Raw genomic sequence first — 24,600 nt, 5'->3', positions numbered from 1 at the left:
TTATTGGTTTTCCAGCCCTTTGGGCTTTGAAGGGGATGACTCTGAGTTGACTGTTGCAACATGGATTGACATCTTAAAGACCAAGAGCTTCTCTACCACAAAGGAGAAAGGTGAATTCCTCACTACTTGTGCATTTTTGTGCTGAGGAATTTGAAAGGCCCACACAATCGTGGTTTTCAAAGAACAGGGTGGAACTCAATTGAAGTGGGCCAAGAGGCATGGAGATCAGCCCAGAAATATATTGAAGCCCATCTGGACATACCCACTAGAACCCAAAAACCAATTGGATCCCCAACCGAAGCTCTTTGAACTCCTCCCCTAAGAAGATCCCACAAGATTAATTCTGATGCCACATGTAAGGAGGACACTGGTTTTGCAGGCCTAGGTTGTATAATTAGAGACCACCTTGGAAGACCTATTGTGGCTCTATCTGAACCCAATTCAACAATTCTGTGCTCATAGCTAAGGCAAAAGCTCTTAGGGTGGCAGCTCTTTATACTTTGGCAGAGGATGTGGACATTGGCTTCTTTGAATCTAATTATAAAGAGTTGGTTTGCCTCTTGAATGGCACAACTTCCCCTCCCCCCCCCCCTTTGATGTGGCCCCCATCATCCATGATATCCTCAATGTGGGGCATAGATTTGAAGAATGTTGTTTTACTTATGTTTCTAGGCAAACCAACGGTGTCGTTGATCTCCTAGCCCGGAGGACCGAGTCGGTGATAGTCTCAACTTTGTGGCTCATTTCTCTCTTTGGTTGCAGTCTCTTTGCAGTCCATGTTGCCTAAGCTTTGCCTTCTTAATAAAATTATTTTCTTACCAAAAAAAAAAAAACGACGTGAGACTTGACACTTAAACAAGACCTTGGCTCTAATCCTAACCCTCAACCTTCACCTAATCACAAAACAATAAAACAATATATAATCCTAGGTTGTTATCCTACTCTTATCAAAAATAACCTACAAGGCCTCATCCTGGTCAAACACCCAACTCTGACCAACATTTATCCCATTCAAGGTCACTACTCTCATCCACCCTCAATGCCAAAAGTATGAACCGAAATCCTTTTCAGTCTCAGGATGGGTTTGGATGAATTCGGACCATGCCAAATTTTAACTCCAAATACTTCAACGTAATTTTTATTTAATCTTTTGGTTTAATATTTTTCTTGAACAATTTTAGAGCAGACGAGACTTTTCTTTTTTTGGATGAATACAGACGAGACTTAATTTTGCTATGGACTCGAATTTAAAAGGTACGAATAAGTTTTCCTTCCAAGATCTTTGAGTTTTGATCATACTTCCAAATAATTAGAGTTTCTCATTTTATATTGAACTGTACCAGAAAGGGAAAAATTTTAAATCTTATTAACCATTTTTTCCCATAAGAAAGATTTACTATCCAACGAAGAAACTTGTTAGTCTTGAACAGGATGAAAGGAAAATGACTTCTGAAACTGCTGGTTGGTGGTTGGTTCATGACCACAAATGCCTGATGATCCCAGACTGCTGGAAATTATTCCACATCAGGAGCCACATGGCCAAGTTTTCTACCCACTTGCTGTCCAGAAGGTCCAATATCCGGTCTGATTTTCAAATACATGTTTATGGACCTATGGTTGGTTCTGTAATCTTGACTCTTTTCACCTCGCCAATCAATGCTGATGACTGCAAGAAGCATAGATGAAGACACAGAGGAACAAGAATAGAATGAGCTTGGGTGTTAAGGCCAGAGGCCACTTTTAGTTTCACAAGTACTAAAAGATCAATTCGGGTCTCTCTGCATTGGACCTCACGGCCCAATCTTAAGAAGTTGATCACAAAGGTTTAATTCCCCAACAGACCCCTTATGTCTATTGCTAGAAGTCAGTCTAAATCTGCAAATTCCAAAAGATACAACATGATATGCAATAACATGGCTAAAATACTATAATTAGCACTGCCTTCAGATTCATGATACATATACATTGAAGAGGTATATTAGGGCAATGGAGACTCCCCAAAATTGTGTGCAGAAAAGAATTGTAACAGTATTGCTTGTGTCCACTATCTCTGTTGAGCAATCTAATTATAGCAACTGAAGCCTTGGAAATGAATTTCACTGGATCAAACCAGACTCATCTCATCTCCAATGTCTGCAGATTCCCTAACCTGAGCTTCATTGGAATCAAGTTGTTTCCGCAGAGATGCTAACTCTTCCCCAGCGTCACATATATAGGATGCAGCTTGTCTGCCTGACAGAGTAGCTCCTTCCATACTGTCAATGTAGTCCTGTAAAAATACATAGATTTCCTTTAATTTCCATGGTATTTTGGGCAAGTTATATAGCCATCAATAAATTAAAATTATAACTTGTGTACCTTAAAGGAATCTAATGTGAGAGAGAAAAAAAATATCCCTACCTCCATTTGTTTCCTCTAAAATCTTTTGTATAATTTCACTTTATGGTTTTTGTCATCTGACAAATTGTTTTTGCTGTACACGACCTTTGACATTTAAACCTCTATTTATGTGAGGGAAAGAATCCAAATATAAGATGAGGGTAAAACCCTCCACAGGTAAAGAGTGCCAATGATCATGACACTATTTTTGGAAGACATTCCAAAGCACCCAGCCCAAGGTTTTACCATGCATCGAGAGGTAGCCACTAAAAGAAAAACTAGAAATTATTAAAAAGAAGCTACGATATTGAAGGACCTCATACAAATAAAGCAACACTACCACGAAATAAATATTCAGAAAGGCAACATCACCTGTTTTGTATAGGAACCAGCAAGGAAGAAATTTTTCACAGGTGTCTTTTGGTCAGGTCTAAAAGGATCCTTTCCGGGTGCCTCCCGATACAAAGATTGCCCAATTTTGACAACAGAAGACCATGTAACTTCTAAACCTTGGGAAGATGGAAACAAGTCCAATACCTGATAAAAGAGCACAAAAATAAATTTTAAAGTTATCCAATTATTCTAAGCTATCCAAGCAAGGAAAACGAAAACAAAAGCAAAATTTATCATGATAGAGGTGACATTTTAGAACATGTCATGGGCTCGCAATGATGATAAAACAATTCTTTTTGGAGTGAACCACACTTTCTTTGATGTATGACAGTTTAGTTGGACCTATGTGTTATTCCTGTCAAAACAACAAATGTAATTAACTATAAATTTCTGCTTTCAAAGCATAAAAGCTTTATCTTCCCAATCTATTTCTTGAAAAAACTAACCAAACCAAGCTTTGAAACAATATTATGGCATTAATTTGGCATATATTCATAGATCTGCAAGTTCACGAAAGGGTGCTGTATATTTAATCAACAGAACTTCTTGTTGTCTGTGCAGAAACATAAAAAACATCCTTCATGCGGCACTGGCGTCGATTAAGGATTTTCTCCTTGGGTGTTGTTAATCTCACTTATAAAAGATATTATAAAAAATATCCTCCGGTTCATACGACAGTAGGAAAAAAGTAACACAAGATTACATTAGAAAAGCACTATGATACTTGTGTGCAAGTACACATGTTGAGACACACCATTGGATGTGCCAAAGATGTAGGTTATGCATAAGGTTTTTATGGCAGCAACATACCTGTTTTTCAACTCTTCTTATGATTTCATCATTTGGCAAGGGCATGTAGGGATCTCCAGGTGTAAGCACACATCTGCAAGTAATAGGAACACAAGTCTAGATAAATAAATAAATAAAATTAATCTTATGGATGGAGTAAAGAAAATCTGGTTGAGGAATTTGTAATTTTCAATATTTTCGTCCCACATCCCAAGAACAACAGTTTTTAAGGGTTAATTCATAGATTGCAAGTTAAAAGAAGTGCAGCAATTATGTAAGAAATTGGATGCTTCTCTATCATGTCTCTCTTGCAGCACTGGTTAAGAAAAATAAAATGCAATCATTCCTCAGAATAATGTAGAGAGAATAGAAATCTTCCTTACTGAAGCAGTGATCCTTGCCCTTGAATGTAATAATCTTCTGGGGAAGTAAGTGCAAGGTCTGCAAAGCAGGAAAAGTCTGCATCTGGGGTGTATAGGAGGTTATCCAACCCTATTGCTTGCCTCAATTGCCTAATGTCAAATCATTCATAGCAGCAACAGTGAATACTCTCAGTGGAAATCATGCAGAAGCCACAATATAGATGGCACAATGAAAATTATTTTAAAAAAAATGTAGATATTCTCACAAACACTGATCCACAAACAATTTCAGTCCAAGCAAAATATTTTGAAAATAACCTTGACTTTTCTATATCTTGTAACTCCGTAACCCAGCCATTGTATCTCAGTTGTACAGTGACAACAGGCACACCAACAAGTTTGTATATGTTATCAAAAAATTCCCACTCTCTCCATTCTGGTGGAAGTAATCTTTTGATTCCAGGGACATCACAAGCTGCCAAAAGGATGAAATAATGAAATTCATTAGATACTTCTATCAAGAACCAACACCCCCAATCCCCCCCCCCCCCAAAAAAAAAAAAAAACCCAAATAAAAAAGAAAACAAAGAAAGTAAATAATACATTAAAACAAGAAAAAGAAGCCTTCCAACTAAATGGGGTCAGCTACATGGATCATTGCCAAACCCTTTTTATATGTTTTCAAATAATTAAAAAAACGTAACCCCCAAAAAAAAAAAATCTAAAAATGCACCTGCAACATAGACATCAGCCTTCACTGTTTTCTTGTTCGTAGCCTGACAGACATGAAAGGAGAACTTAATTAACAGTTTCAGGATGTACCCAAAATTATTAAGTAAAACAGAGAGGCCAGTTACAATTTTTATGTCATACATGTCAGCAGCAGCACATCACGGATCCAAGAATGTGAGTGTTTATTAAGCCTATTTTGTAGCACATAGACAATCCAGCCTTCAAACACCACCCCAATCCCCAACCCCAAAGGAAGGACAAAGATCCAAGGTCTGTCAACTACCGTACCATCAGCATACACTTCAAAGACAACATGAACCTTTTACAGATGGGGCAGTTGTTTTTTTTTTTCCTTTTTTTTTTCAACTAGTAAAGTACCACGTCAATGCACATGAGTATTTGTTGGTTTAATTATAGTTGTGTTGATCACTTGGTGTTATCCACAAACCAAGTGATGAAGTTTACAGTGTCTACCCATCGGACGGGTAGATACACGACTTGGATTTATTTGGTAGTGATGTTTTTCGTATAATTTTCTTCTGAGGGTTATTTTTGTATATTTAGTTCTAATGGGAATTGAGATGCTTGGGTTTTAGTGGAGATGATAGCAATTAATACTAAATTACAAATGATTTTTTTTTCTATATACAAACGCTTGGATCTTTCTTTTTCTTCTTTTTCTTTTTTTTTTTTTTTTTTTTTGGGGGGGGGGGTTGTGGATTCTTTTTAGTAGATTTAATTATAATGGGAACTAAGACCATTGGAATATATGCATGAATATCAAGAAGCACTTCATTTGGGTTTTAGCGGAGAGCATTAATTGCAGTTAATATAAATACATAATTGGAATAAAAGATTAATGAAAACACAGAATTACAATTTTAGAGATAATTAATACACATATTCTTTTGGCGAGGGATTGAGGGTATTCTAGGAATAAAAAATGTAACCATCCTCTATAAGTTCGTGCTTTTATAATAGTAGTAAGATTTAGATTTACAATACCAATTAAAAAGAAAATAACAACCAAAATGTCCAAAGTCTATGCCTGTTACTATTATATTTTGACCCAAATTCTTGTACCCGACATATTTTGGTGGGTGACCCGAATGACCTTTTTGCGGAGATTTGTGGTGGAAGCGGAGGGCTTGATCCATTTACCCGATTGGAGTCTATATATATGTCTCTTATGTTCGCTTACCACATTATTGAGAGATTTGGAATTTTCATTTAGCGTTTTGAGTGAGAGTTCTTGTAACGCCGTTCTTAGCGATTGGTTGTGAGATCTCCTTCTGTGCTTCTTCTAAATAGTCGAAAAACTCTTCTTCTTCACTCGTGGACGTAGCATACCACATCGGTGTGTGAACCACGTTAAATCTCTGTGTTTCTAATTTGTTTCTTTTTCGATTCGCTATATCGTGGCATTTGTTCTAACAGTTACTAATCCAGAAGATGAGAGAGAATGCAAGCCTATTTTAATATTGTTACAAACTGTCTAGAACTCAATAAGAATAAAAACTAAAGCTCATCGGAGAAAAGAAACTGAGAACAGAATTGTCCATCCAACCCGTCTTCTCCCAAGTTTAAGATAAGAAGTTCAGGTATTTTGAATGTTTCTTTCTACTTTCAAGTCATAATCCTAGTAAAAAGACCTCTCAAGGATGTGCCATAATTTTCACCCTTACGCATTGTCAAAGGGCTTGGTGCAAGTTGTTCAATTGTTATCGAGTGGCAGATTCATGTCTGAGAGTGATTTTAACAGATGTATCATTGCAACATATACACAAGGAAATGGTCAATATACACATGGAATAGACTTTTACATTTTTAAGATAAAACAATATATATATATATATATATATATAATCCACAAAGACAAAATGGAGAACCATGTACAACGAGACAAGAAATTTTGATGATTTAGATAATTAGATTATAACTTGCAAATAATCAAGTTCTTTTTCTGCAAATCTCCTTTAATCTCCAATCTCAAAAACAAATCATAGTCACATTGGACTTTAATGGCTGTTTCAACATGTACTGGCTGGTATCAACTATATTAGTATGGATTGATATATGTCAAGGCATATCGGCAACACACCTCAATGCATATTGATACTCAAAGTCATAGAATCCTTTGATGTACATAAGTATCAATATGTACCAGTCAGTATCACATCATATTCAACATATTTGCCAACCGAGACATAGTTTGAGGGGCCAAGATTTGGGTTTTCTGAGACCTCGAGATGAAATCATGAGTGAAACCTGGAGAGTTAAACATCTCGACCAAGATCTAGGTCGAATTGAGATCTGGGTTGAGACCGAGATTTCGGTCCTACCATTTTTTATCAATGCCATACTTCATCGAGTTGAGATTGAGAGAGTCGAGATGTCTTGATCTCGACTTGAACTTGACAGTCTAGACTCGAACTCTACATCCCTTGCGGGTTTTGCTCTTTTGGCTAAATTTTCTTTGGAGAAGTGGTCAAATTTCTCCCTAGGCTGCATCACCACACCATTTAGCTCATCTACCACAACAGTCTAGGGATTTTCACGCCGATCTTCAAGCAAGGATGAGTGTTCTTCTCAAATTTCAAATTTTTTCTTTTCATTTTTTTCTTTCAAAAACTATGTTCTATACTAAGTATTTGGATGCGGATTAAATATATGTCAAACATCTTTGCCCAACCTACACTTTCATGGAAACAAAATTATTTTTCTGTTATTAATCTAGTTTTTGAATTTTTAAGTTGAAAAAAATATTTGGTAAGAAATTAAAATTAAAAACATCATGAAAAATACTTATCTTTTGAAAATGTTTGTAATATACGTTCAACTCCATTGGAAGGACTACAACCTGATGGAGTCAGATTAAGATTCAAGTGACATTTGGTTAAATATTATTTGACACACCCAAGTGCCACCGAGCCCCTCCTCAAGTGACCGATGGTATTCTTGACAACTTGGTGGAGTTGGTTGAACAACATAAAGAAACTGTAGGACTTGAGGCTGGTGGAGGAGGTGGTGCTTGTGTTGGTGAAGCCAGAGTTGGAGGAGTTGCTTGAGTGACTAAGTCATTGATTTTACTCTTATACTCCCATGGCGTAACTTACAAGTACACCAATACTATAATATGAAAATGTGGATAACTGAACATGTTTAATGTATTGTTTGACTTTAAACCTTTATGTTTTCATTTATATCAAGTAATGGTTGTATATTTCATGTTTTATAAGTCTGCATGTTATTCCTTTAGTTTATTGGTTTCAAAGTTAAGGTTGAGTTGGAACTCATTTTGACACTTGTTTTCTCACAAATCTAAGGCCACCAATATGTTTAGAAGGCCTAAAATAGGCTGAATACCCAATTCCAGCCCAAACTAACTCCTAAAACCAGCCAACATGGGCCCTCAAGTTCACGTAAGTTAAACCAAGAAAATATACCAAGTCTTGGTCGAGATCTCGGTTTTTTGGCTGGCCGAGAATTGGGTTGAGATCGAGATCTCAAACATGCTGTGACACTGTTTAAAAATAGAGAAAGAAATCTATTGATGTGTTTTATATTTGTACTAACCTTTACTAATACGTATAAGCCATACGTTATGACCTTCCCCAAACCTCACAATTGTGGGAGTTTCATGCTCTCAATATGATTTTTCTAGACATTACCAAAGGGCTTCTGGTGCAGCTTGTTATAGTTGTTGGTTTTGTGGGGAAATGTTGGACCTTACAAAGAACGTCCATACATAGTTGGGTATAAAGATCTACGTTAGTAAACTTGACAACTTAACCCACATTGGTTATAGGAACACAGCCCTTCATGTCCACCATGGTAGAAGATCTCGCTCTCGAGCAATATCTCACTACCCTGAAAGACCAAGATGGCGAGATCTCAATTGAGATATGCCTTCTTCTTTTTTGCGTCAATTCGGTGGCCCATCTCGGTGGGTTTTAGGGTCCCAGTTGGGCTAAAACTTGGTATTTAGCCTATGGCCTTTTGAACACATTGATGGCCTTGGATTTGTGAGAAAACAATCATAAGTATGATTTCTAAGTCTACCTATAGTGTGAAACCGAAATTTTGTAGGATTAGGGAATGCAAGGTTATACAACATGTAATATAGAACCTTCAAGGCATATAAATGAAAAGCAAGTGTATCAAACACATCAAATAACTTAAATGTCATCAAAATTTCATCCATATGAATATCAAAATCTCGAGTTTCAAGAATAGAATAATAAAATTATACAAACATTAGAAGTTCTATATAAGTCATTAACACATAAGTTCATAAAACAAGCAGAGAATGATTGATCTTCTTTTGATGTTGTAGATGTGCTAAGAGTATTCGCAAGTGAAAATCCAGCTGAAATTCTCAAAAAATTGGGCAAAAATTGAGAGTTCCAATGAGATATGGAAAGATCTAGAGCGAGATATTCCATTTCACAAAACTCGATCTCTATCTTGACTCAGTTTATGAAAAAACCGAGATATCTCACGAGATCTCCCACTATGATTTCCACTCCTTTGCTTTGTAGGTGTAACACCTTGTATTTATATCATACAATTTTAATAATATTGAATGTGATATTGTCAGGTTTTTAAGGAGAAGTGGATTGAATAAGCCAAAGCCATAGGACTAGGTAATATGATTGAATGGAATAGTACTTTGTCTAATGTAACTAGTAAGTGGACCCATAGCTTGTGAACCAGCCTTAGTTATATTAACCCAAGTCTAGTATATTCTTAATAGTGATTAAATGTGATAAAAATGGAAAATTGGACCAAAGTAAACCCATACAGTTTAAAGATGGTTCATTGATGGATGCAATTTGAATTTTGGTTTAAAGAGGGTCCAATGGGTTGTTTTGGGTCATAGTTGAACCAGACTATAAGCCGAACTTGTCTCTTAGATGAGCCCTAATGATGTGAACCACAGCCCAAAACCCAAACCTAAAATGCCCAACCAAAGTTGGCCGAATGCCTCAGCAGTATTTTGGTCATTTTTCCAACTCCTTTGGGGGTCAAGATGGGTATGGTTGGAATCCCCTTGATCCAAGGGTTATAGATCTATCTTAGTTTTTGGTTTGGAGTCCTCTAGGGTTAGCTATTGAGTTTTTGGGGGTCAAAATACCTAATCAAATTTAGAGAGTCCCAATTGGAGTATAAAAATTAAGATTCCTTTTGGATAATTAGCTATCATTTTCCAAGATGGTTTCTTTTATTTGTGGTTGAGTCTTAGGGGAATCTATTTTAAAGAGATTCCATTAGATCTTTAATTATTTATTGGGATGATTGAGATCATTTGTAAGGAATCGTAATCTATAAAGGAAACCCACTTAGGTTGGAGTTATTTAGTAGGCTATAATAAGCCTACTCTTTCTTTGTATTTTCTCATATCTGATTTTTCGAACAAGAACATTTATGTTAAGGACAGTGGTTCCTGTTTGAGGGGGCCACTGCGGATTTAATTAAGTTTCTTCTTCAAAGATCAACACCATTCTTCAAGTTCTAGCATTCATCTCCATTCTCCAACAGCATTCAGAAACTACAGCAGCTTACAAAGACAGCAGATCCCCAGCCCCTTCCCTCACCTCCCACACCCATCGCACCCCACCCCCAGCCCTTCCCCTGCCTGCGCAAGACCCTAAACCGCTCCCCCTTGCTGTCGCACCTCTGGCAGCAGCTTCCCCCAGCCCCTGACAGCCACTAAAATCCTCCCCCTGCCCCAGCGATCCTCCCTAGCCACTTCCCCACCTCTCCCCTACCCTGCTGCCCCTTCTTTCCCTCTCTCTTCTCTACTGACGAGCAGCAGAAAACAGAAAACATAAAAAGAAAAGAAAAGAAAGATTCAAATGATTGCCCAAGATCCACAAAATTTTAATCCAAACCTATTCCCATTTCCCTAAAAACCTTCCTTTCAGCTCTATAGTAATTTTGGAAATCTCAAACCAGCCCATATAGATTTTGTTAAAACCCTAACAAGCCTTAGGATCCCAATTTTGTTTCCTAGTCTTCCCCTCCAATTCCCATCTAGATCAAAATAACCCCTATCTAATCTAAGAGTTCCCCACAACTTTTCCTATCAACCTATATCACTCCTAACACCTTCCCACAACTTTCTTAGATAACCACAAGCATCCCATAATATTTTTTATTTAATTACTGGAAAATTCTGGGTAAACCTTAACTCTAGGGAATTTGGGTTTTACATCACCTAAGGCTCATTCTATAAGCAAGAAAAAGAAAGAAGACAATTGAGGGCTAGAGGTAGACAGAAGAGGAGCTGGAGGAGGAAATCATGGTCTAGTAGGAGCCAATTCAGACCTGAAAAATAGCGATTTAACTCAGGCATGCAAGCTGAACCTAAGGGATTTAGAATTGTACACACTTGAGGGGATTTTCAGCTTGATTTGAGCTCAGACCTAAGGTAAGACTTGAACTATGTATGAGATTAGGATTTTGAGCTCCTAGATACTATGAATGAATGTAGCAACTGAGTTAATTTCATAGATTCAAGACGGTTATGGTCAAATCTGAGTTTCAATGACAGATAGAGTTGAAACTTTGTTTTGATATATTGACCCTCATGTACATTTAGATCAAAAATTTGTTATTATAACCCTAATTGTATGATCTTGGTATCATTTTAAAGGGGCTAGAAGGGCTACAAATGTTGCTGAGTAGGAATTTTCCAAATTCGAAAAGGATCTAGGTAAAAAACCCCATGCAAGCACGACTGAAACGCAGTTTGGGGCTGTCAGGACCGCATTGAATGGCAAGCTGCTCTTTGCTGCCACTCTACATCAGCCTCTTTTGGTTACACTGGGTCCATATGGTTCCTAAAATGCCCTGTTTTACCTAGATTTTACTTCCTATGAGCCCTAGAATGAAGCTTAAAATAAGTGGCACCCGTTTGAGGTCTTAACTTAAATGAAAATGGAGTTAGACATTAAGACTAGGGACCTTGATGTAAGCTTACTTTGTCGAAGTTGTAGACCTTATGGAATGAAATGAAATATCATGCAGGAGAGGTGCCAACAAGAAAGAGGGTGGACTGATACTAGACCTTGGAAACAGGAAAAGGGTAAAACAAGACGAGGTTGGGCAAGTAATATGTATCAACTTATGTTGGAGCTTGGATGTATTATTTGTAATGTTCTTTTATGTTTGATGAGCATGTTAGAATGTGATTGTTAAATCTGACGATGTTCCAAGACTGGAATGGTTGTCACTTATATATGGCCATTTAATAGTGAGTAGAGCGGTAAGATGCTATGGTATAAATTAAGATCATTCACCCATGTTCAATTGCTTCTAGGAACCATCGGTTATACCTTGCACTTAAAAGAGGAGAGCTCATAAATGAAACTGAAACTGGAAATGTTAAAAGATGAAAACTGAAAATGAATAAAAGATATTGTACTGGTGAGTATAGATTTAGTAAGTCCTGGTACCTAGTGTACCCAAATGGAAAGGCATGAAGCAAGACTAAAAGTGGAAAGATAAAGTCTAGGCCGATGATATCTACCTATAAGGGACAACAGGCCTTGTGCCAAGAGACAAAATTTGGGAACTCTTGAGACTGAGATTGAGACAGATGTCACTTGTGTGAATTAGACTAAGGTATCCTCTCTATGGGTGAAGCTTGGGTCTAAGACTTAAAGATGGAATGAAAAGAAAAACTATTATGATAAGAAAGTTGTATTGATGTTTTTACCATTAAACAAAAATATATGGAATGAGTTGCATGTTTAATACACCCTGTTGCTTGCATAGTCGTGCATATTACTAATTGGACTTATGAAGCTCATTACCTTGAATGTCAACAAATGCCTAGGTCCAAAATAAAGGCAACAGGGTTGACAAGAAGGTAATGGTTTCTTGTTCAGTTCAGTCAAATATAAAGCTTACCTTGTGATATATGTATACATCCAGCTCTAAGGAAGGTACAAGGACAGTTATAATTTAAGCTAGGACTTTCAGCACTTCTGGATATATATTGAGAAATAGTAGAACATGTGCCATCGTCTAAGGTGCTTTGAATTTCCTCCTTTATGGCCATGTTTCCGTATTGTTAAATTAATACTCTGATGATAGGCTTACCAAGTAAGGTGAACTGCCACATGCTCCGGTAGGATTCTAGTGTTTGGTCTCCACCTAGCCCAAGAAACTAGGGTCGCGACAGTAGGTCGTCCAATATTGCTAGCATATGGAATCAAGATAGCACCCTTCCCAAAAGATCTAGCTTTTCTAGTAAGCGTTTGATCTGGAAACTGGTATTAGAGAAAGGTTCAAGGTTTGAGTCCGAAGTGAATGGGCCTTTGGGACTTTGTTAGTTTATAGTGGAACAATGTCCAACCTTTTGTAAAATGTACCTACATAACCAGATGGAGATACCTACTTTAGTGAGCTTAACAGCCCAACTGGATACCTAAGATTTTTTTTGGATGAATAACCTGATATCTAAGTCAGTAAGCTTAACAGTGAAATTCACCGTACTACCTCATGACCATCCTCAATTAGTAAGGGTTTTCGCACTAACTAGTATAAGATCATCCCCTTTCCAAAAGCTCAGGTTTTGGACTATTGGAAAGTACTTGGTAGGAAAGCAAGTTAAGGAATATTGCACGATAATTTATGTTTTGGTGACTACAACTTGCATGTCAATTGAGACACTACTATTTTTTTCAGCTTGTCAGTAAACATCACTCATCAAATTGACCGGGAAATCATTGGTTTATGGGGCCAGAATCCACCCTTCATCAGATATGCCCATATGGCTGTTGGGAAAATCTATGTTAATGCCCACAACAATTACAGGTACCCCCTCATGTTTGTTCTCCACTTAGTAGGAGGTTTTCTGCTGCTAGGCAGGCTACCATAAGGAAATAAAGTTATGCCCCAGTCACAAGCTTGGGCTTTTGGTGATGCAAGAAGAAATTGGCTTACAAGGTTCTCTTAGGACCTGGTCCACATGTTGGTCCAAGACCAGCACCAAGCCAAGCCACACCGTGTGGATGGGTTAGTCAGTACCTGGCCTTGCTGAATTTATTTTTTATGGTTCTTTTTTGGGTCCACTTGAGTCCATTATTTTGGAACAACTGTTGGATAAGCCTTTGGTATTCTTTTGAGTCTTTTAGAATTCCAAGAGTTAATTGATTCTCCTGGTTTACATTTCACTGAATGGAGGTATGGGTTCAATATAAATTGGATTTGTTTTCTTTGTATAGGAGATGGGATGAATGTATAGGAACTGCTTTTATTGTTTGGGGTTCTAAGAGTGCACTAATACTTTTTGAGGCACCCAAGAGATTGGCCTCACTCTCTCTCATATAATGAAATTCATGGATTATTTTCACATAGTCGAATTCGTGGGTAGCTGTCATAGCATACAGAACCTTGTCTCCTTGATATAGAATGCTTGTGACTTTAAGTAGTTGTGGAACTCAGCAAGTGTGATTCCTTCAGCAAGCCTAGGTTGACAATTAGGGATACTGGTGAGACTCCAGTATACATCTCTCTATCCATCAACATCCATCTTTATCTTCACTGCCACCAGCATCATCACCATCAGCCAAGGTAACCTCCATATCGGTTTGACTCCTTTCCTTGAAAGCCATAATATACCTATTGTCCATAGACTATAACTCCATAATAGCATGATTAAGTTAGTCTTCTCAACCAGATAGACCATGGTATGCTAAGCCTTCTTGGTTCCCCATCATTTTTAGTAAATCTCAGCATCAGAGAATGTCCTGCCCTGCCCAGCCCGTCACAAGGTTTGGGCTTCAGCTTCTTGCTAGTTTTGGACCAATATGTGGACCAGGTTCTATACAAGAAGCTTGTGAGTCAGTTTCTCCCTGCATCACTAGGAAGGTAAAGGGGCTGCTGAATTTCATTATGCATGTCCAGGGAGGATGCGTAAGTCAGAGGAGGGGGATTATGAGCCTATGACAGTAACAAGCCAGAGCAGAATGATATAAAAACACCAGCAAAGGCTGAAAAGATGAAGACAGCAAGGTTAGAGAGTGGAGTACATTTAAGGATGGAGCAGAAGTGAATGATACACATGACCAGGGAGCTGCTCAATTGCTAATCTATACAGGCTAGAGATGAGCCAAAGCAAAGCTACACCAGGAGGTTAAGACTCAAAGAGCCAAAGATTCTGTTTGTGAGGAGCCAGGGAGTAAGGGCCCCAGCTCCATGGCCCCACCCCACCCACAACAAGTGAACCAGCTATTGAGGTCCTCCAGTTGGATCCTACCCTCTTCCCAAGACATGACCCCTTTTTTTGGCCCAAGACATGACCAGAAGCTCGGGGGGGGAAAAAAGCACTAAGAGATGTGTGGACTAGTAAAGGAGAAATGGGCCAACATCATATGAGATTTACAATGTTACTTGCACACCGTGAGGATGAGTTGATGGAGTATATTGAGGGGCTGCAGCCATGGTACTAAACCTCATCCTAGAAGGCCATTTTGGCCAGACTGAAATTTCTCCAACACATTGCATTTTTTCCCTCTGAGTTGTGCTTGGCCATTTTGGGATGTGGGAGTGGAGAATGTTATAATGGTGGTCATAATATTTGGAGCATTTTAAGAAGGTAGGGCAAAATTTAATGAATGATCCAAGATACTGTATCTTCTTAACACCATATTCAACAATGCAGCCTACTGCATTGATCTGATGTTGAAGGACAGGGCATTGTTGTCAAGGCGTCAGCTGGGAGTCCAAGCCTTTCTGTGCTTTGTTTTCTGGAGTTGCCTTGTTGGTGTCACCTTATATAGTTATATTCACCTCCAATTCTTGAATGCCTCGAGTCGCCTATGCCATCAGCCACAGGGAAAATCAAGATTGTGAAAGAAGTGGTAGAGAAGGCAAAACAAGTTGAGGACCAATGTGGTGGTGACTTGGTGAGCCAAGGCTACATACTTTGTACCAAATTGTATTGCTCTTTAAAGCTTCAAGTTAAAGGATTTTTGGACTTAGGTCCACATTGGCTTCAGAGGAATGGTTTTGAGAAGGCCAGGCCACCACTGCTACTGAAAGTTCTAGGATGACCTCAAGAAGGTCATAAAGACGGTAGACCCATTTGCCACCAAGTTGAGAATGTTGGGCATCACATTAGACGCACCTTAACATTCTTATGGGCAGCTATTCACAAGATGGAGAGGCAACTAGAGACAGTGAATGGACAGGACAACACAAGGTTCAATTCCATCATCAACCTGAATAAATAACGTTTCCACACTCTTGACTTCAAGATACAAATCATAAAATTATGCTCATTTTAACATTTCACTGCTGTTCCTTTTCAATTCTTAATTGCAATACTTCCCTGATATATCAGCAAATTCCCACAGTTTCTAAATTCTCAAAAGAAACCCCATCAGAGTCGAACCCCAAGTTAAAAATGCTACAAACTTGGAAGGATTGAAAATTAAGTCCACTCAGCAAACACTTTTGGCCACTCATCCAACAGTTCTTTCCATTAAAAACTCAAACTCTGCATCCATATAAACCAGGCAACAAAGGTACAATATGACAGGTAAAATAAGAATGACAAACAATAATTTGTGCAAATAGTGGCCACTCATCCAACAGTTCTTTCCATTAAAAACTCAAACTCTGCATCCATATAAACCAGGCAACAAAAGTACAATATGACAGGTAAAAGAAGAGTGACAAACAATAATTTGTGCAAATAGAGAAACTGAACTGTGGAGGAGGTGCCTAGTTGCAGGTTGGGTAATAGTATTACAATTTACATCTATCAACTATAATCCTGGAAAGTTTCACTCAAGAGAATGGTAGTTTCTAATATAACTCTAATAATAATTAAATGAGCATTTAATAACCTATAAAAATAAAATAAAAAAATGGAGTAGTAATCTACCTTAGACATCGCAAGACCTGTTATGTAAGTGTCTCCACTGGGAGACCTATCATAAAGTAACTCTCTACATCCCCACCTGAGATGAAACCTGTTAGAATAGCAAAAGAAATTTCAGGCACTTTAACGTAATAAAAATGAAATAAGGTAAGGTTGGGATGCAGGATGCAGCTTAATCAAAGTCAAACAAGAAATAAATCAATTTTCATGTTCAGACCTGCCCCCTTTGTCTATTATATACTTTCTAATTGGCCCACTCAAGTACATATCTGGAGACCCCTTGAGCATGCGCAGGAGGGACGCCTCTGTTTTTGTGGCAAATAATGAGAATATAGTAAGCATACAACGAGCACTGATATTATCACAGTCAATAAATCCTAGGGCATATGCAACCGGATCCCACATCCTTTTAATACTCATGCGTGTGCCACCTTTGGACAAGAACCAATCTGAGAAACTAATCTGCAGGGGGAAATGAAGGTTTCAGTAACATTAATTCACCAGGAAACATAGTACTTACCAAGCATAAGCAGGGACAGATGTGGACCTATTTTTATTTTCTATTAAAATAACTAAATAAGCCATGTTTAGGTAAATGAAGAACCTGCATCCACTGAAGTTTTCAAGCAAATTACTTTTTACAGTTGAGGTCAAGCAATATCAAATGACACCTAAAGCCACTATAGAGATAAGATAAGAGGATCATGCATACGTTATCCAAGTTCCGTATATCCCTCATTGCTCCATCTGGATCAACAAGAGCCCGAACAACAGGGCTTAGGGCAAGGGCCAGAGCATTCCTTGCTTTATCATAAGTCTGCAGTTAAATGAGACATCAGAGAACATTCATCACATATATGTAAGTCAGAATGTCAGATAAGAAGCATGTGCCATAGCCATCAATTCATTTCATCAATTTCATAAACTGATCAAACAGGATTCTTCTAGCTAACTCTCATTTGATTCCCACAGGATCCAGATTCTAGAGCTTAGATCAGCAATCAACAGTTGAAACCTGTTCAAGGGGATCACTGGCTAAGAAAACTGCATTCAGGTCTTAAAGTTTTAAATCACCTTAATCTGATTTGTTGATAGAAATGCACGAATTCCATGTACTGGTGCTCCAAATGGAAACCGAAAGTCGAGTTCTGCATTAGGTAAAAAAAAAAAATAAGAATGAGAAATCGGAGTGCACTACGGTAAATATGACCAAATTATTTATCTGTAAGAATTAAAGCATACCACCAATCTGGCCATCTCTATTTATAAAAGTATGTGTATGATCCTTTACAAGTAAATTTTTGTCTGCACCAACCTATATTTAGCAGAACCCAAGAACAACAGTCAGAGATATTATAACTTACAAATGTCTATTCTAAAGAAAGTAAAGTTCTATTTCAATTGCTGACAAGAATCAGTAGAAGAGAACCAACTTTCTTAAATATCTCCGTCAAACAGTCAGAAGTCAGTACAGGAAAACCAAGGAGCTATCTAATGCGGACACTTGGTACAACTATAGCCAAGACTATTTAAATAACAGAATTTCCTCTATGGACATAACTCTGGTTATTAAAATACCAAGGTTGCAAATATTGATCAAAATTATCTAGACCATAAGTATATCATATGTAAGGGCATTGAAATACTGTAATACTTTATAACAATAAGGGAAAAAAAATTAACAGGTTAGAAGGTTAAAAATATAAAGAAAAAGTCTGGGATATGTTTGAGGTTGGCCAGACTGATGGTCCTAAAAACAAGGAGTCAAAACCAAACATCCAACACACCCCATAAATGGATATCAGATTGGCCAGAATCACAACTATAAAACAATAAAAGATTATAAAAAATGATTTTATAGGCCTAAAAGTAGCTTAAAGACTGTCCTAAACCCTGGCATCATAAACAAAATGCCAACAAAGATAGATTGGGAAAGATGACGATATCCACCATGACCAGTTTATTTATCTGGACTTCTATGAATGTTAAATATACAATAAGTGTACAGCAATCCAATTATTTTTAACTGTATAACATTCAATCATTTGTGGACCTTTTGGTAGACAGGAACTCCTTTTTAATCAGAAGCATGCTCTCTATGATGAAAAGAGGTGACCATCTTCATAGACAAGGTCTTTCACTTCCAAAAAAATAGTGCCAAGTAAATAAACAAATGTTTTTTAGTTGACGTCTTTAGACATCAAATGCATGCTCTCATATTCTTTCTTATTTCTTAAATCTAATCCCAGGTTTTCTTAAAAATTTAACTGTTATTTTAGTAGAGTTTGGAGAGGTGCAGTTATTACAATAATTCATATCCTTCATTTTTTTCTTAAATTCATTGCTTAGTTTCTCAAAAAACTTACACTTTTGAGAAAAAATGGGGTCTGAACTTTGAAGAGGTTCAGTAATCATGATAAGAATGAAAAATATAAAAATAAAATAAATGGTAAATGACAAGAGCCAATAAAATTTGTTGCCACCAAAACCACATTTGGTGGGACTTCATTTGCAATGACCTGACAAGGATGTGCTCCCCCACCCCCCGGGGCTCCCCAACCTAAAAACCCCCAATCTTTGTACATTGGATCCACCGCTTGCTTCTCATTTTGGTGAGCGACACTCCTGCCTTGTACTTCTTTTGCTAATATTTGGCAGGGTGCCCCCTCTCTCCCCTTCCACTTTGTCTTAGTTCTTGAGATCCTTTCCTGCAGTATGCAACCCAACACTGACCAGCTTCTCATCTTCCCAATTTCCAAATATAAAGCCCTCAAGCTCACAGGCCCTACATTGTGGATGACCTCATGATCTTCTCCAGGGCTCCTCTATCTCAACTATCAAGTCCTATTTACATATTCTTGAAAGCCTCTCTTCTCTGCATTTTAATCTCCTTAAATCCCACCCAACACTTCCTTTTCAATGTAGACACTTATGACTTAACCTTGATTCTTGCTTTGAGCCTAACCTTAACCACAAAACAATAAAGCAATGCATAATTCCATGTTGCAACCTTACTTCTACCAAAAATATCCTACAAGGTGGTAGGGTTGGCAAAGCCTGCCAGGCAGGCCCAGGCCAAACACTCAACTTCACTTGACCCTACCCCACCTTGAGGGCTAGAATCTTGAGCCTAGACTAATTCAAGCTCAGGGCAGGGCAAGGCGGGTTTGAGCCATCAAGACCAAAGTTGCATCCCAGTATTTGGTCCGTCCCTCACCCTCCCCACTCCTGCCTGCCCTTTCTTGTTGGGGCCCCTCTTCCCCATTTTTGACTAGCCTCTCATCCTTGCTTGAATCTATTTCCTAGCTCCCTTATTTTAATGGCCTCCTTAGCTACTTTCCAACTAGGAACTTTGGTAGAGTTCATGCTCCAACCATCCTTCGGTACAGCATTGTTAGCTTAAAGGTCATTTAACCCCCCCCCCCCCCTAGCTTCAAATTTAGAGAGATCTTAACTAATGCCTTCACACCAAGTCCTTCCTCCTCCATAGACAACTGCATGTTTCCCTTGACTCATGTTTTCTCTTGGAATGGTCTAGACTCTAGAAGACATTGACCACCAGTTCTTCTCTTGTCCCTTCACAGCCTTGGTGTGAGAAAAAAAGGGCTGGATAGCTTCTGGCCTAGTTATAGAAGAATCCTCCCCTTCCCTAGAGAGTGGAGATGAAATGACATGACCTTCTCAGCTAGCTCTACTTCTGATACTGTCAGCAAGCTTATGTTTAGTAATACCATCTCCATCCATCAGGATGAAGTGGAACTGGAGATGGTTTCCATCTCCAGTTCTTCGATTGGAAAGCCATCTTCTTCGATGTTAGCTTCAAACTTCATTTGTTGCTTCTTCGTTATGTAGTTGATACCTCAATGAACAAGTCCATTGTAGTCTCCTATCTGCTTCCTGCATACAGTCTCCTGCCCTCACTCTTAGAGCCAGGAGCTGCTTCCCCTATCCCCACACTGTCCCCATGGTTTGATAACATGTTAAAAATTATCGGGATAAATAGATTGAGGATATCCATGATCCACCTACCATTCTGCACAAGCAATATTAAAATATACATTTCAGATTGCTACATGGGAAACTAGAAAGAGGGTAAGATCTTTGATTATACAAGATAAATTCATGTCGTGAGAATCAAGTGAAACAAATAAATAAATAAGCAACTCAGTTCATATTAGCTCAACTTTTTGTAAGACCTTCAAGTAAGACTAATAGTCTCTGAAGATATGACGCTAATTAGATACTTTACTAATAGTCTCTTTCAAACAGGCTTAATATAATGGAGAATCTGGTAGCATTTTTTCCCAGTAGATCACCTGCCATTACAATAGTAGTGTCTTTGTAGAATTTTTACTCCTGTCCTTCACAAACTAAGTTTCCTATGTATATGATGGATACACCCTCAACCTCCAATACAAAATATTTCTCTTTCTGGTAAAAGAAAAGTACTTTTAGAAGCATAATGTATAGATATTATGGTCTCATACATTCATACTATGATTGATGAACAATAAATTTTCACCTTTTTCATCAAGCGGAAAAGATTACTATAGCAACCAAAGAAAACATGTAGCCCCATCTCAATGTGGTTCCCATGTTTATCCAAAAATGAACCCACTTTACCACCAATGAAAGACCTCGATTCATATATATCAACCTGTAGATAAACCAAAACAATCATTAAAGTTAGTTTCATAAGATTCAGAATACAAGAAGCATATAAAGCAAAAAATATTCAATGGAAATGCCAAAGGGAAGGAACTCTGTAGGACTAGGTAACACATACTTCAAAACAATGAAAAGCTAAAAAAGAGCTGTGAAGATCTAATGGATCAACCAGTGGACAGGCAATTAATCCAAAATTTATATATAGTTTATTTTTAGAACATCACTGTTTTCACTATCTGTCTGTACTCCTTCCAGGATAAGACATACATAGAGGCCAAAATATCACCACTGGCGCTAGTGAAGAGACATGAATATGAAATCAGTGCTGCTTAAAGCCAAACCTCATGGCCTTGATCCAGAAGCTCCACTGCAGTTGACATGCCTGCAAGTCCAGCTCCAACAATTGCCACTTTTAGCTTTGGCCCTCTATACTGCTCAGGTTCTGGTGGAAACAACCCTTTTGGAGCTGAAAGACAAACATAAACTTAAAAAATCTCACGGTAAAACTACAAGGATAATGCAGCCCAATTTAGCAAGTGAAAAGGCCGCCCTGAAAAGTAATGAAATTGAATTTGTTCTTCTTCTGAGCTTAAAAATTGTTAATATCACAATGCCCTGGGAAATTTCTGTTGGCTCAAAGCATAAATAGTGGTTTGGTGACCAACCAATAAATAAGCTAATTACAAGAATCACATAGTTACACAGCATTGCCATGAAATTTTTTCTCTTGATAAGGCCTTCTGGTTTCACTAACATTTGGAAGAAAGAGGATGTTGGCGGTAGGATAAAGGCCTTCCAAAATGCATATACAGTCTTCAACAACATAAAAATCATCGACGTCTAAGTTCCCAACTGTTTGTCAAGTACGCTTGGGTTCTGGATGTTGGGAAAGCAAGCTACTATGGATTGGTCCAGCTTCAGTTTTTAATCATGTAGGATGATCGGCATTATGGGAATCCGATGTTTGTAAACACCCTATTGTGGGGATTCCACGATGAAATGCTAACTTTGACAACAAAAAGCGCGTAGCCTAAAACAGCCTAAAACAGCTGAATTTGGATTCCCGAGATCCAGACACTTCGATAATCTGATTTCCTCGAAAACAGTTACTACTAAATCAACTAAAAAGTCTCACAAATTTGAAAATTCCCCAATCACTTACAAAAATAATAACTTTCCAAACCCCAAGCTTAATTTGACACTGAAACACTAAGCAAAAAACACATCCAAACAGAAATTCAGTGAAACCACGGGCATCAGACAGAAGCGGTACCATTAACGCTCATGTTGGAAACATCTGTATCCAAGGACGACCGAACTTCAAACCTCATCTTCTTCAACTGTACCTTACCGTGATGAAGAAACATGGCTGGACGCACTGATAAACCCGTAGAATCGCAACGGAAGGCGGTGAAAGTAGCGGGGAAACAGGTCGAAGAAGCCATGGCCACCTAAATCAGCAAAAAGATGAGAAATAGAAGAAGAAAAACTGAAACCCTCCCTCTATAATTGTCGTGAGAGATAGTTTCTTCTCATCTTCTACCAAACAATGGTCGGTTAGGCCATGCCTTTGTTCTTTCACTTCGGTTGTGAATTGTGATGGTTTATTAGCAGTTAGGCGGGGAAATCATGGCGGGTGGAAATTCTGGTAACCTCACACACCTTTGCACATATTTCAAAAAGGAGACCCACAATAACACATTCCTCTCCCCCGGTCGGAACTTAGTAATCTTCTCTGGGATGAGCAGTTACTCTTAGTTGCTGCCACAATGCCATTTTTTACCTTGTTTCCAAAAAATAATGAAGATTCTTTGAATGGAGAAGACAGTAACTAATTATTAATTAATAATAATGCTATACTCTAATTTCCCATTTTAGCTCACTCTGAGCTGCACTAATACTGTGCCTTATCTCAGCCCCACTATTATGAGAAACTTGGAAGAGGAAGCACCACGAGGTACAGCATCGCACACCGCCCACCACCAATTTCCCTTTTTTCTTAACTTTACTCTCCTTTTACCAATAAGATTCGGATTGTGTGGCATGTGTTATCTTTTTATTATAGTTTATTTATATATTATTATTATTATTATTATTAAAATAATCCAAAAGGCATCCAACAACCCTTAATTTCCCATTTTTTTATATTTTTAAAAAAAATAAATTAATCCACATGCTTTGATACTCTTGAGTTGTCTCCCCACTTATAATCTTTTTCCCTACCTTCCACTTCTCTATCTCTCTTTTCAAAGTTGATTGAGTCATGCGTATTTTGCATGATCAAGTGAGATTGCTTGAGTCACCGTCGTATTTCGACATGACGACAAGTTTGATCCAATGATAAAAATGACTCGCTTGATAGTCCTGTGTAGCACTGAACTAATATTTATCCACTTTTTCTTTAATCTCTCACACTTATAGCACTTTTAAAAGTTGATCATCATTTATTATTTATCAAATTAAAATATTAAAATAATTTTTTCTATAAAAGACTCAAACGACCCGTAGAATTGGATTTTTTTTTTTTCGAGACTTTGATCCAATGATAAAAATGACTCGCTTGATAGTCCTGTGTAGGACTGAAGTAATATTTATCCACTTTTTTCTTTAATCTCTCACACTTATAGCACTTTTTAAAAGTTGATCATCATTTATTATTTATCAAATTAAAATATTAAAATAATTTTTTCTATAAAAGACTCAAACGACCCGTAGAATTGGATTTTTTTTTTTTTTGAATCTAAAGAATTTATATATAGGGTGGGGGAACATTACCAATTTAGGTGCCGCCAGATGAATGCGAACCCAGGACCTCCTCCCCATGGGAAGTTAGGCTTTTTAACCGCTCTACTAATCCACCATTGGCACGTAGAATTGAATTTGATCTCTCAAAATGGAGAATGAACCATTTACTCTCATTTTGATTTAATACCTTTGAATTCAGCACTGCCTTCAAGAGAACCAGAGTTTGGATTTTAAGATCAACCATAACGGAAATAATAATTAAGATAAAATCTTTTAATTTGCTCGTCAATAATATTTTGTTGGTTTCTTCACAAAAAATTACGCTTTGAATTTTTTTTTTTATTTTTTTTGGAAAATTTTCTGAGTAGTTGTTAGATGCAGAACTCACTCTAGCATTTTGATAAGTTGGGAGAAAATAATAATAAATAAATAAAAGAGACAAAAAAAAATTCGAGGTGTTTTTTTTTTTTTTCTTTTTTGTCTGAAATTTTGATTATAATAGATTAAAAAAAAAAAAAAAAAAACTCAAGCGGAAAAGATTGCACCCTAACTAGAGCAGGAAATACAATGAAAGGAAGGGGTGAAACCCACCAAGTTTTTGACAAATTCAGCATTGAGAAGCTAGATAATTAG

General features: G+C 37.6%; 1 protein-coding gene across 1 annotated transcript; it reads right to left on the bottom strand.

The window, feature by feature from the left end:
- Nucleotides 1-1,876: 1,876 nt before the first annotated feature.
- ZDS (zeta-carotene desaturase) lies at nucleotides 1,877-23,112 on the bottom strand. Its single transcript, XM_089137764.1, has 14 exons — nucleotides 22,496-23,112; nucleotides 21,564-21,688; nucleotides 21,077-21,211; nucleotides 17,797-17,869; nucleotides 17,629-17,702; nucleotides 17,267-17,371; nucleotides 16,772-17,016; nucleotides 16,558-16,645; nucleotides 4,657-4,699; nucleotides 4,242-4,398; nucleotides 3,945-4,073; nucleotides 3,583-3,655; nucleotides 2,752-2,916; nucleotides 1,877-2,269 (listed from the first exon to the last, which is right to left on the bottom strand). Exons 1-14 carry the CDS (start codon nucleotides 22,665-22,667, stop codon nucleotides 2,105-2,107), a joined length of 1,749 nt encoding a protein of 582 aa, XP_088993890.1. The 5' UTR covers nucleotides 22,668-23,112; the 3' UTR covers nucleotides 1,877-2,104.
- Nucleotides 23,113-24,600: the final 1,488 nt, after the last annotated feature.

Source organism: Hakea prostrata, chromosome 1 (assembly GCF_041222555.1).
Source record: "Hakea prostrata isolate BN-2017 chromosome 1, UWA_Hpros_2, whole genome shotgun sequence".
Lineage (NCBI taxonomy): Eukaryota > Viridiplantae > Streptophyta > Magnoliopsida > Proteales > Proteaceae > Hakea > Hakea prostrata.
This window is presented reverse-complemented; position numbering and strand designations above follow the sequence as displayed.

Bases quoted from the DNA above. Each gene is read 5' to 3' on its own strand.
- ZDS (XM_089137764.1), bottom strand. From the start codon at position 22,667: ATGGCTTCTTCGACCTGTTTCCCCGCTACTTTCACCGCCTTCCGTTGC. The intron at 4,700-16,557 runs GTAGATTACTAC...CATGTCTGTCAG, and splicing joins CAGGTCTTGCGATGTCTAAG to GCTACGAACAAGAAAACAGT. The intron at 2,917-3,582 runs GTATGTTGCTGC...CTCTTTTATCAG, and splicing joins TAAGAAGAGTTGAAAAACAG to GTATTGGACTTGTTTCCATC.